Here is a 14,510-nt window from a genome sequence, read left to right as displayed (position 1 = left end):
CTTTAGGTTAGCTAGTTTAAATATATTATAGTAATTTATAATATCTTTAAGTATTTAGCCTTTAAGTTAATACTACTATTAAAAATATAACTTAATACTGCTATTAGGTTAAATAGCTACTTAATATAGCTAATATATAAGTATTTAATAGTTTTAATTAAGCTATATAATATCCTCTATTATTACTTAATATTACCTTTTTTATTTTAAAGATAGAAAATAAAAAAAAAAGAAGTCTTTTTATTATCTTCTATTAATTAAAGTCCCCTTTCTTTTATACTATATTAACCTTAAGTTAATACTAGCTAACCTTAAGTGTAAAGTTAGGGTTATTTTTCCCTAATTAGCTGCTTAGCTTAAGCCTAACTAATTTAAGTCTAAAACTTAAATAAAATAACCTAATTTATTAGTTAATTACTGTTTAATCGCCTCTTAATAGTTCTTAGGGTTTTGTACAGGAAACAGACATACCGGGGTATCTTGAAGGTTCCAGTGAGAAGATCCTTCTTGAAACTTATGCTCGCTTTGTGTCGGGCTTGACTGGTGCAGATGAAGTTGCTTTCATCCTTGCTCGAGATACAAGTCCCGACATATTGTCCGTCGCTATGGTAGTTGTCTCTGCTGTGGTTCATCGGAGTGCCCAGCAAGAGGATAAATCTGTCTCGGTAAAGTGGGACGAGTTGGATATGTCTTTTTCTCATGAAAACGAGATCCAATTCGCTCTAGACTTACGAATGTCCAGCTTCGGTGACAATTATATTCTAGAAAGGCATGATGTAAGAGTCACTGAATCTATTGTTCATTGAAGCTTGGGCTGACTTTAGGGCAGTTGTTTCTCTTGTCTATTGGGCCAAGTGCAGTAGTAAACAAAGCTATAGCTAGCATCTCCTACCCTTCCCAGCACATCACTGAGCCTGCGGCTGCGCAATTGCTAAAGATCTTCATTTCGCAAATTTTTCCTGGTGTTGAATCTCTTTACGACTCTTGCCCTCAGTTTTCTCTTGTTAATCACCCCCCTCTGTTTTATCCACCTGTTCAATTCAGTAGTGATTGGGATGTCACCACATCGGCCACCCATCTCCATGCTGGCTTTGAGCATTGGGCTTCAATCAGTCCTGACTCCCCTGCTTTGGACTTCTTCCATCTATATCGAGCCAAGAGAGGCCTGCACTGCATCAAGTCTTGAGCTACGGGATGATCAATAATGCGGCTAATCGTGTTGCCTCCCTCTTGCTTGAACTTGTATCTCAAGATGCAGTTGCAGCGGGTCGATGCATCGTCCCAGTTCACATGTCAACATCTCCTGAGCTGTACATCTCCTACCTCGCCATTCTCAAAGCTGGCCTCGCATTCTCCCCACTGCCCACGGACGCTCCTCTCGAACGAATTCGCGAGCTCCTGGAGGACATTGCGCCTCCTATCGTGCTCGGTATCGGTGGGAAACCGGATGTATGGGCCAGCCAGGGTATCCAGACTCCCTGGATTGATGTCACTGAGGTATCTCGATGGAACCTCTTGTCAAACCAAGGCACGTCAAGTGAAGATACAGGATGCACCTTTCAGCCACGCCCTATTGCCAATAATGCGTTGGCTTATTTGCTCTTCACTAGCGGGTCTACTGGAAAGCCCAAGGGTGTCCAAGTGTCTCATTCATCAGCCACTTGCTCGATAGCATCCCACTCAACAGCTATTTCTCTTCCGGATAGGAACGATGGCGGTTTCCGCTGGTTTCAGTTTGCAGCGCCAACCTTTGACCCTTCCATCATGGAAATCTTCGTCACCTTGAGCAACGGAGGGACCCTATGCGCCGCGCCAAGAGCTTTGACCTTGACAGACCTTGAAGGTTCAATCAATGAAGCGCAGGCAACTATCATGATGGCTACTCCCAGCTTAGCTGCATTGCTAACGACCATCCCACCTCCAGACTCTCAAGTCTCTGTGGTGCATGGGTGAAAAGCTCAATCGAACAGTGATTGATAACTTTGGCACGCGATCACCAGATAACCCATACACCCTAGCCAATTTCTACGGACCAACTGAGGCTGCCATCAACTGCACGGTTCTGTCGCCTGTCAAGTACTCAGTCCGAGGATCAATCATTGGCGAAGCCCTCCCAACATGTTCTATGTTTATACTGGATCATGAGAGCCAAGTACCGAAGCTAGTCCCGGCTGGATTTGTTGGAGAGCTTGCCATTGGTGGCCAGCAAGTCAGCGAAGGGTACATGCACCGACCCGAAGAGACGGCCAGAGCCTATGTATCAAGTGAGGAATATGGTCGACTGTATCGGACTGGTGATATGGCCCGCATTGTTTGGGATAAGTCTGGCCGACAGCTTATAGAGTTCCTTGGGCGGATCAGCTTGGATCAAGTCAAACTGAGCGGACGTCGTGTAGAACTAGGCGAGATCGAGTCGGTTCTCTCCACTGTCTCTGGGGTGACTGAGCTAGTCGCTACAATTGCCAAAGCAGGTGGTAGTCGAGAGGGAATTGAGCATATTGTTGCTTGCATTGTGGCGAATGTGCAGTCATCAGATCAAAGGCAGAAGCTTGTTGACAGTTGCTGTCAAAAAAGCGACAGCTTCTTGCCTTCCTACATGCGACCCTCGAGATACACCTTCCTCGACAGTCTGCCGCGATCAAGCTCTGGCAAAGTTGATCGTAAGAAAGTCCACTCCGAGATACTGGCATCAGATGTATCTCAATCTTTCAGTGCTTCTAGTGAGAATCAGTGTCTACTCACCACGGAGGACGAGCTTGAGTCGAACTGTGAAGCTTTGCAGAGCTCGACTCTGACTCTCCTCATGACAGCGATTGGCGAGACCGTCGGTGAAACAAGCTCTGCCATCAGCCCAGAGATGTCGCTTGCATCGGCTGGACTGGACAGTCTCGGAGCAGTGCGTCTCCTTCAGAAATTGAGAGATCATTCGATCACGGGGCTGGAGGTCGGAGATGTCCTCCAATCTGGCACTATAAAAGCTTTGATAGCCAAAGTAGCGCTCACCACTCGACCCCAAGTCTCAATCTCAAAGGGCGCCGAGGATGAAGTGGAACTTCGGAGGGTTCTTGGTGCTTTCGCCGAGAGAAACTTGCCGGTCTGCGCCGAGCAACTTGGGGTCCATGAGGATCGAATTCAGACTGTGTTGCCAACTACAGCGACTCAATCTGGAATGCTTGCCAGCTTTCTGCGAAGCTCAAACAAGCCAGTTGGTTCAACTCCAGCTTATGTCTATCATTCAGTCATGCCAGTCCGTAACGGCATAGATATTGAAAGATTTAAACGAGTCTGGGACATTGTGATCAGTAGCTATGACTCTTTCAGGACGGTCTTCTGCCCCATGGATGATGACATGTCTCCTTTCGCTCAGTGCATCCTCAAGACAAGGGATGACTTCGCCGAACCTACTTGGAGCACATATAGCCATGGCCTGGAACATGACGATTATAATAGCACGGTTGAGCTGGCCTGTCGAAACGCCGAAGCCAAAATTGATATTGGCTCGAACCCCTCGCACATTTCTCTCATCTCCTCCGAGACCCAGTCCACTGTTTTACTGAGCATGTTCCATGGTATATTTGATGGTGGCTCTCTGCAAATTCTCCTGCAAGATGTGACAGAAGCTTATGGAGGACGGCCTTTGCCGAAGCGTACGCCCTTGGAGCACATTGTCTATCATCACTTCTCAGTCGACCCTAAGGCGACTGCGCTGTTCTGGAATAAACATCTAGAAGGCCATTCGCCAGTCGCGTTCCCATCACTCACTCCACTTCGCCCACTCTCAAGCATCAAGACGCATATGATCGAGGTCAGCTCCCTTATCGGGCACAGGGAGCTGAAAACGGCATGCAAGAGCATGGGCGTGACGCCTCTCTCCGTACTTCAAGCAGCGTGGGCTTCGATATTACTGGCGTATTCTGGAACTTCGGAACAAGATGTTGTGATTGGAAGTGTAGTCTCTGGGAGACTGGATCCTCGAACTGAGAACTGCATCGGCCCTACATTCACCACTATACCTATCCGCCTCACACAGGAGGACCATTACCACGGTAGAGCCGAGTGGACCAACCGTTCCGTCGCAGAGTCTCTCGTATCATCAAACGCCGCAGCACTGTCACATCTTCAGCCTCGCCTTGGCTCAGTAGTCACAGCTGACGGCCGACTTCCCTACGACACACTATTATCTTACCAGGACTTCAATGTCGGGTCTGAATCTGAGGGTATATGGACTTCAATTCATCATCCTCCTATGGCAAACGACTTCAAAGTCATGTTGGAAGTCTGGCCAGGACATGACTCGCGGCTATTACTCAGGGCTACTTTCAACGATGAGTGTATGGATTGTGAGGCTGCTGAGCTGATGCTCCGTGAGATGAGTTGGACCATATCTAACATCCTCAAAAATCCGGATGAGAGCTTCTCGGGAAACTCTTTTATTGGTGATGCGTCACTACGATCCTGCATTTATCCAGCTCAGCCTCAAGAGTTTGCTCCAAACACACTCATTCATTCTCAGTTCGAAGCCCACGCAGTATCGAATCCTGACGACCACGCTTTAATTTTCAGAAGCAATCTACTCGACGAGGATAGTCCAGCCAACATCTGCTGGACTTATGCAGACCTCAATGCCAAGGCTCAATCCCTTGCGGACCACATGGTATCCATCCTGGGACCATTGACAGGAACCGTTGTTCCTGTCCATATCGAGAAGAGCCCGGCACTATACGTGGCCATCCTGGGTACTCTGAAGGCTGGTGCTGCTTGGTGTCCTATCGATGTCTTTTCTCCGGCCCAGCGTCGCCAAGAACTCATCGTTCGAACCGAAGGGCAACTAGTTTTAGTTTCATCTGCCGATTCTATTGGGATGGAGGGAGCTTTGCCAGATGGCGTTATACCCATCGATGTGTTGCCTTTCACGCGAAATTCTAAGTATGATGTGAACTTCCAAGCCAACGAGCCACGCATCACCGATCCAACGAAGATGGCATATATGATCTGGACCAGTGGTACCACTGGTGCTCCCAAGGGCGTACCTATCAACCATTCTTCTGCTTATACTGCTATCAATGCTCTGATTGAAGCCATTCCCGGAACGCGAGATGGGCAGCCCGTTCGGTGCCTCCAGTTTTCACAGCCCACATTCGACGTGTTCATTCAGGACCTGTTTTTCACATGGAGCTCTGGCGGCGTGTTGATCTCTGCGCCACGAGAGGTGATGCTTGGTTCGTTTGCGGAGCTCGCCAACGTGACCGGTGCGACTCATGCTCATCTTACCCCCACATTCTCGGCTGGACTTCAGAGGGCTGATTTCAAGACTCTACAGACAATCACCATGATTGGCGAGAAGCTTCCGCAGCCCGTTGCTGACGACTGGGGACAGAACATGAGAGCTTTCAACACGTATGGTCCGGCTGAGGCAACAATTGTTTCTACGCTTCGCGAGTTTGGAAACGAGCACAAGAGTGTCAAGAGCGGAAACATTGGCTGGCCCTTGAAGTCGGTCTCTGTATTCGTAACTCGCGAGAGGAAACTCGTTATGAAGCATGCCGTTGGAGAGCTTGCGTTAGGTGGCCCCCAGCTGTCTCCTGGCTATTTGAAACAGTCCGAAACAAACAAGCAGAAGTATGTGTGGAACGGGGAAGTAAATGAGGTCCTCTATTATACCGGAGACCTTGTTCGAATGCTTTCAGATGGTTCGCTGGAATATATCAGCCGAACAGATGATCTTGTCAAGCTTGGCGGTATTCGCGTTGAACTTAGTGAGATCAGTTTCTCTCTGCGCCATTGTCACCCTTTAGCCGAAGGTATCGAAACCATGGTTCTCAATCGTCCTGACCGACCAAATGACGCTGTTGTGGCTTTCATCGCTGCACCACAAGCTGTCAAATTGGGTCAAGAAGTACCGACCATTCTCTTGAACGACACTGCGATTAGCATTGCTCGCGCCGCAATCAGGGAAGCATCTATGTCTTTGCCCGATCACATGAAACCATCAACCTTCGTTGTTGTTCCGAGCATCCCCAAAACGCAGTCAGCCAAGGCAGATCGACGCGCGCTTCAGGCTCTGTATACGGACTTGGATGTTGATGGCTGGGAGAAAGCTTGCAATGTCCCAAATGAGGATCTCAAAGGGCCAGCCGTTGAGATTGATTGCGAGGTAAAGGATAGTGTCATACAGAATATTTCGCTTTTGTCCCACATCGAGCCAACCTCTTTTACCGAGTCAAGCAGGCTCCGTAGTTTGGGCATCGACTCCATTAGAGCTATTCGTCTCGCGTCACGATTGAACGAAGCTGGCTATCGTCTCCCCGTCGTTGATGTCCTCCAGTGCGAAACTGTCAGAGATCTTGCCCTTTTGGCCAGTTCGGGATCCAAAGCTTCGCAGGCAAAGAACTTGGTTGATCTCGAGGAATTTAATCAGAAATGGCACCGACAGTTGTCAGCCTTGATTCCGGGGGGGTTCTTTGTTTGCCCCGCAAAGACCATTCAGGAAGGTTTTCTCAGTGAAACATTGACCACTTCAGCAATGTATTGGAGCCATCACTCTTTCGCTCTTCACTCAGATGTCGACATTGGCAAACTCAAGCAGGCGTGGCAGACTGTCTGTCGGAGTAACGAGGCTCTTAGAGCCTGTTTCCTTCCAGTTGCCGCCCTTCAAAAGCAGGCATATGGCCACGAAAACGATTCAGATATCCTTCAGATCATTCATGATCAGCATGTAGTTGACTGGGAGTATATTGAAAGCACAAACAAGAGCTTGGGACAAGACTTGAACCAAAGAATTGTCGCACTCCAGGACCGACATCAATCAAGTTACTTCCAGCATCCGCCGTGGGCCGTCACGATCATGGACAATCATGTGGAGAGGACTATGGTCTTTTCAATTCATCACGTCCTGTATGACGGCCAGGCCCTTGGATACATCATGAATGATGTCTACTGTGCATACGGCGCTGGTGCACCCATCAGACCTCAACTTGGAGATGCCCTCTCTCTTGTACTGCCCAGCAAGAGAGCATCTCTCGATGCACAAAGGTTTTGGGAACAGGAACTTTGTGATTATGCCGAGCTCGATGTACCTTCATGGCCGAATCTTACTGGAGAGAGGACAATACCCGAGCAGGAAAAGGACCGCAGATTTATTACGGAGACTGTTCGACTTTCTGTCCGCCCCACGCAACTCGAGACCAGGGCTGCTGAACTCGATGTCTCATCGGTCGCATCTGTTGTTCGAGTAGCCTTTGGACATGTGCTATTGAGTTACCTGGGCAGCCCCGGCGTCGTATTCGCAGAGACACTATCCGATCGTGTACTGGACGCAGATATCGATCGTACCATCGGACCTTTCATCTCAGTTGTGCCTGTACCCTTCAACTCAAATGGCACAGTGAGAGAGGTTCTAGCAGAACAGCATCGTTTGTCTACGCAGGCCAGAAAGCATCGTCATATCCACGCCCAAACCATCCGCAAGCTCTTGAAGAAAGAAAGAGGCGAGTCACTGTATCCCGGCGTTTTTACCTTTCACGCCAGCAGTGAAGTAGAGCTCATGACAGCTTCTTCTGGAACTCTCTGGAACACCAAGTCCAATGACTTTGGGCTGATTGTTGAGCACCCCATGGCTCTAAACGTGTTCCGGGAGCCTGATGGCACCGTTGTCCTTGAAGCATCGTCTCTAAACACCATTATGAGTTCCACACAATTGGCTATCTTTATCCGCCAAATCGATGCCCTTGTTGGTGCGATGCTCGGCAACCCGGACGTGCCTCTCAGATCCCTTCCAAGTTCCATTGAAAAGGATTTGTTATCAATCTCTGCCCCCAGCCCAAGCGATGCCGTAAGGGAATCAACAAACTCAAGCCCAGTTCGCTGGATTGAGTCCACCGCTGAACAACATCCCGAGTGGACGGCAGTCGAAGAGACGCTGTCAATTACGGAAGCCGGAGTTGAACAGTTTTATATGAGCTACGGCGAGCTCAATGCTTCTGCAAACCGGGTTGCAGCTTATCTTAGCCACATCGGGATCAAAAACCGGGCGGTTGCTCTGTGCTCTCGCCGAAACCTTACCTCCTACCCTGTACTGGTCGGAATTATCAAATCTGGCAACGCTTATCTTCCTATTGATGAAGGACTTCCGGATGATCGCAAAGCATTTCTGATCAAAGATGGTGATGCACCCGTCGTATTTACTGAGACAGCTTTTTTTTCGACTTTTGAAGGCGTACCGAGTCAATGCAGAATTGTGTGCATTGACGAGCCGTCATTCCAGCAAGATCTTTTGGCTTTTTCGTCCGAGAACCAGACTTATCTTGCCAATCCTCACGATACTGCATACATTCTGTACACTTCAGGATCGACCGGCAAACCCAAGGGTGTCATGATTACTCGTGCCAATCTGTCTTCCTTTATCGAGTCTCTGTCTGAGTTCGTCTGCCGTATCGCACCAGCCACCCGCGAGCTTGGTGGCAAGGGACGCTGGTTGGGCCAAGCCAGTCGAGCATTTGACCCCCATATCGCTGAGATGTATTTTCCATGGCGACACGGCATGGCGACATCTACTGGCGCACGGTCCCTATTGATGGATGATCTCAGATTGACGCTTGCTAAGTTGGAGATCTCACATGCCGGTTTCGTTCCATCGTTGCTCGATCAGGCCGATATCCGTCCCCAAGATTGCCCAAGTCTTGTACTCTTGAGTGTTGGAGGAGAAAAGATATCCCAAAGGGTCCTGGATACTTGGGGCTGTGCAAGTCAAGTGGCAATCATGAATGCTTATGGACCTACTGAGCTGACGGTTGGATGTTCATTTGCACCGGTCCATACACATAGCACCCTGCGCAACATTGGACTCCCTTTGACTTCATGTGCTTGCCATGTTCTCCTTCCCGACACCCTTGACTATGCGCTCCGTGGGCAGACAGGAGAGCTCTGCTTCACTGGTGATCTTGTCGGGAAAGGATATTTGAACAGACCTGATGCCAAAGGGTTTGTGATAGGGCCTGACCAGGAGAAGATGTACCGTACTGGTGATGTCGGAAGAATAATGGCAGACGGTAGCATCGAGTATCTTGGGCGCGGCGATGATCAAACCAAGATTCGGGGCCAACGGCTTGAGTTGGGCGAAGTTTCCGAGGTTATCAGAACCTCTTCTAGGGCATCGATTGACGTTGTCACTATTATTGCCAAACACCCTGGCCTTGCGCGACAGCAGCTTGTCTCATTCATCGCGCGCCTGGAACATCAGCGATGTACTGCAAAGGATGATCTCTCCATTATCCCGGCTGATATCAGCACCTTTTGCAAGGATCTCCGAGACATATGCCGCCAGAAGCTGCCCAGTTACATGGTACCAGATATTGTACTTCCTGTCAACCGCATACCATTCGCTGCCATGTCAGATAAGGTGAACAGCAAGTTACTGCAAGAGCTATTTGCAAGTATCCCCCTATCTGACATTCTGCGTGGAAATGAGACAACGCACAGTGATGTGAAAGAGGTCAGAGAATTGACAAGGGAAGAAGAGGTTATCGCTGACGCTATCTGCCACACACTTGCGATTGACCGGTCTATGATCCATCCACACACCAACATCTTCGAGATTGGCATCGACAGTCTAAGTGCAATCAATCTCTCTATCCACCTTCGACATACCGGCTTGCCCGCTTCCGTGGCACTTGTCATGAGCAATCCTGTCGTAGAACAGCTCGCCCACCTGTCATGCAAGTCAAACCCATCATCGGAGGCAGTTTCTTCATCAGAAATCCAACAGAGCAGACTCTCGAAGCTAGAGGAGCTCTTTGACGCTCGATTATTTAAGATAGATGGGCTATCTGTAGCGTCTGTGAGACCTTGTTTGCCGCTTCAAGAGGGTCTTGTGGCTCGCTCTATAAACAACAATTCAGGTCTCTACGTCAACCATATCGCGCTGAAGATGAACTCGGCTACTGATGCAACCCGTCTCAAAAACGCATGGCAGGACACCGTCAAGGAAACTGAAATTTTGAGAACGGTTTTCGTTCCACTGCAGTCGGAGATTGCACAGGCCGTACTTGATCCAGACTGTCGCTGTGATTGGACAGAGGCACAATACGATGACCTAGAGATGGCCATGACAGACTTCCAGAGTCGCCAGGACGCGATTGGTCGTAACATTACCAGCAACATAATGTCGATCCCTCCTGTCCGCATCTTGCACGCAGTTACCACCGTTTCCAGACTGCCACTCGCCTTGTTTATCTCGATACATCACAGCCTCTACGATGGCGCATCACTTGGTATGTTACTGCAAGACTTTGCTGCGCGATATTTACCAGAAATGGCCCCACCTCAGCGAGGATCACCCGAGACTTTCATTAAGGAAGTTTGTTCCCAGAACATTGACAAATCGGAGTCGTTCTGGTGTCAGAAACTTGCTGGTTGTAAGCCAACGATTTTCACGAAACCAGTGTCTGGCCTTGACCCGCATATTCACTCTAGAAAGCTATCGCCATCCCTCCCAGATCTCGAGAGCTGTGCAGCTCGCATGAAATCTACACTATCTTCACTGGTGCAGGCGGTTTTTGCTTTGACCTTGGCCGATGCGGTAAGCACATCTGATGTGACCTACGGCGTTGTACTTTCTGGAAGGGCGGTCCCAGTTGCAGGAGCAGATACTGTGCTTCTGCCATGTATTGCTACTGTTCCTGCCCGACTCAATCTAGAATGCCTCTCTTCGATGGAAGACGTCATCCAGCATGTGCAAAAGGGTACTGCCCAGGCCCTAGATCATCAACATACATCTCTGCGACATATTCAGCGGTGGATCAAAGCAGAGGGTGCTATCTTTGACTGCCTTTTCTCTTTTACCAAGTCTGCCGAGGTTCAGAGTCATGACCTATGGGAGGAGATGGAAAGCAACATGCCTTCGGAGTATCCTCTTGCTCTAGAGGTTGAAGCGGATGAAAAGAATAAGTGTGCTTTTCTGACCTGTGGTGTTACATCAGCCTTTGGTCAGACCGATGATGCCCAGGACCTCATGGCAAAGATGGACTTGATTCTCTCCGCCATGGTATCGAATCCATCCATCTCTCTTGATTCTCTCAATCTTTCCTGGTCAAGTGCTACCCCCACAACGGATACCAAGAAAGACTGGGAGGATCGTCCATGGTCGAACCTGGAAGTGGAGATTTGTGAACTTGTCAAACGTTTCTGTGGTATTGACGGAGAACAAATATCCAGAAACGCATCATTCTTCAGTCTTGGGCTGGATTCCGTCACCGCGATACGATTCTCCAGCCAACTACGTGATGCGGGAGTATCTGTGTCGTCGGCTGAAGTAATGCGTTTTTCTTGCATTGGAGCATTGGCTCACAGCGTGGTTGAGAAAGCCGCATCCGAGGTTCCCAGCCCGCCACTGTCCAATTTTGATGACGATACCCAGCTGGACGGATTTATATCCGAAGTGGAACGGCTCAGTCCAAACGACAGGATCGAGTCAGTCTTCAAGTGCAGCCCACTGCAGACTGCTATGATTACCGAAACCATTGAATCAAACGGGATTGTTTATGTTCATCCACACATCGTAAGACTCTCGGATTCTACCAGTGTTGATCGGCTGAAGGAAGCGTATCGCCTTGTGGTCATGGCTAACGACATTCTGCGCACTTCATTTCATCCTGTTCCGGAAATGGAGATGGACTTCTCCTGGTTCGGCGCCGTTCACAGCGACTCCCCAGCTACTTGGCAGGAAACAACTGTTCCAAGGGGCACCAACATCGCTCAGGCAGCCATGCAACTGGTGAGATTGGATACACAATCGGCCTTTTCCACGCCACCGATTCAACCTGTGATTGTCAGTGAGAGTGGACAAAGGCTTCTGGTCATTATCATGCATCACACACTTTATGATGGTGTTTCGCTGCCATTTATTTTCGATGATCTAGCGTTGGCCTACCAGGGTGCCTTACTACCGATTCGTCCACCATTTGCGACCATAGTCCGTTCCCTGTCACAAGATCAAACTGAGGCTTGCCAATTCTGGGCCGATACTTTTGAAGGATTTGAAGCCACACCACTACCGCGATCACCTCATCGTCAACCATCCTCAGGAATGTTTTATTCTGAAGCCAAGATTGACCTTGACATGACGGACATCCTGGAAAACTGCAAAGAGATGGAAGTCACGGTGCAAAGTGTTGCCATTCTCGCCTATGCCAAGGTCCTCGCAAAGTTGTCAGGGAAACGAGACGTGGCATTTGGTCAAGTCCTCGCCGGGCGCTCATCGTTGGGACTTAACGCTGAACAGGTAGTTGGACCCCTCTTCAACAGTGGCCAAGAGGGTGACGCTTGATCCCACATTCATCAGCAATCGCAACAAAGTTCAGATGATACAAAAGCTCACTACCGAGGCGCAGAATCATGACCATGCTCCCTTGCATGACGTGCAGAAGTCTCTAAGGCCCAAGGGTATACTACGTGAGGCCACATTAGTCGACACTTTGTTTGTGTTCCAGAATAGTGTGCGGACATTACGCGATGACCTGGCGGATAGCAAGATTTGGATGCCTTACATCACGGATGACTACGTTCCCAAGTCCGAGTACAAGATGAATACCGAAGTCGAACAAACAGACAAAGCAATCACAGTTCGCGCCTCATGCCAGGGAGTGATCATGTCTCAACAGGATCTCGACCAGGCTCTGAGGGACTTCAATCAAGCATTCTACGATATTGTCAAGCATCCGTTGCGATGTGTTACAATATTCCCTGACGAGCTTCAGAGCCTCCCCCTGAGCTTTGGATCTTCCGCTGACAGCGCGGTCTTAGCGGCTGGCTCACCGGCTCCGTCTCATGAGAATATCATCCGAGACATATTGTCCCAGGTTTCCAGAGTACCGGGGGAATCTATCCAGCCAGATACAAGCATCTTCAGTATTGGATTGGATTCCCTTTCTGCAATCCATGTTGCGTCTTTGTGCCGCGCTGCCGGTTTCAAAGCTGGCGTTTCTGATGTTCTTCAAGGAAACACCCTTCGTGGTATTTCCCTACAAGTTCAAGCTCTCCCACAGGAGAAGAATGATAGAAAGTCGCTCATGAAGGACTACGGCAATGTCAAAGAAGACATTGTTGATCGGTTGGGTCTGAGGCCAAATGCAATCGAAAAGATCCTTCCTTGCCTTAGTGGCCAAATGTATCATCTGGCTTCATGGTTACAGACAGGTCGGGCACTATTCGAGCCCGTATGGCCACTTTCATGCTCAGAACGCATAGACGTGGAAATTATGAAAGATGCCTGGTTCTTACTACGTCAAAATAATCCTATCTTGAGGACTTGCTTTTACTCTATCTCGCCTTCTGAGGTCGTACAGGTTGTCTTGGCCGGATGCGACCGCGACGACGGAACGTTTCAGGTTGCAACGTCTACGGGAACTCTGGAGGATCTTGCCATATCCCAGGCACGAGAGGCTGCGTTGAAACCGTCATCTCTAGAGACACCTCCTGTGCGGCTTATCCTTCTCAAGGCTGGCGACAGAGATGGTATTCATATACTAATGAATCATGCGATATATGACGCATGGACGATGCCGCTCTTTATTGATGAACTGACAGGCCATTACCGCGGAGTGAGCCCGGCATCGAGGCCTGATTTTTCTTCATTCATTGAGTTCACATTGGAGTCATTGGCAGAGATGGATGAGCCTAGCTATTGGCGTTCGGCAGTTGGCCACAGTGCTTCGACTCTCATTAAGCCTTCTGTTAGCGGCAAAGCTAAGGATAACAATCAGTTGTTCGTTGGTGCCTGGGAAGCAATTAAGGACTTTGGTCATTTGGATGGAGTTTGTCGATCCTCAAACGTCACCTTTCAAAGCATCGTCATTCTTGCCGTCGCTCGTATTCTTGCTCGAGACACTGGTCTACCAAGCCCAACACTGGGTCTATACCAAACCGGTCGATCAGCTTCCTTTGACGATGTTGATCGCCTTACGGGGCCTTGCTTGAACGTCACTCCTCTCACTGTTCAAGACGCGTTGCCAAAGGGGGATGCTGAGTCTATTCAAGTTGCTAAAGATGCCCAATCGATCCAGGCTGCACTGGCAGAACGTGTGCCGTATGAACAAAGCTCATTAAGGGAAATCCTAAGCCCTTGGAAGGAGGGCGCTGGAGATACATCATTGCATTTGTTCAATGTGTGGTTGAACCTTCTTTGGATGGAACCAATGTCTCAAGCTACGGAAGTTGATCCCAAGTCTGACCAGTCGAAGCCTTTGTTAGAGCATTTACCTATCGGCGTGCCTACCGACTTTATGCCACCAGAGCCCTTCTCTCATAGCAATAGCTCCGCCACATCGATCTCTAACCTCGACATATCTTACCTGCCCGAAGAAAATATCTACATTGATGTTGCTCCTGATATTCTAACAGACACAATCGGCTTTGGTGTCCGCGTACAAGGAGGGCTAATGGATGAGATGGAAACTCGAGTTTTCGTGGAGCGTATAGGTAGGGAGATTTCAACACTTGTGAAAGAAATGGAATAG

At 49.0% G+C, this 14,510-nt stretch overlaps 1 protein-coding gene across 1 annotated transcript; it reads left to right on the top strand.

Annotated features, from left to right (window-relative positions):
• Nucleotides 1-1,290: 1,290 nt before the first annotated feature.
• Nucleotides 1,291-14,510, top strand: FPRO_15979 (related to non-ribosomal peptide synthetase/alpha-aminoadipate reductase and related enzymes; the record flags this gene model as incomplete). Its single annotated transcript, XM_031224908.1, has 3 exons — nt 1,291-1,857; nt 1,925-12,277; nt 12,357-14,510. The coding sequence occupies 3 exons, from the start codon at nt 1,291-1,293 to the stop codon at nt 14,508-14,510; spliced, it is 13,074 nt and encodes a 4,357-aa protein (XP_031090120.1).

The sequence above is a fragment of the Fusarium proliferatum genome (genome assembly GCF_900067095.1).
Source record: "Fusarium proliferatum ET1 genome assembly, contig: FPRO_scaffold017, whole genome shotgun sequence".
In the NCBI taxonomy this organism is placed as follows: domain Eukaryota; kingdom Fungi; phylum Ascomycota; class Sordariomycetes; order Hypocreales; family Nectriaceae; genus Fusarium; species Fusarium proliferatum.
This window is presented reverse-complemented; position numbering and strand designations above follow the sequence as displayed.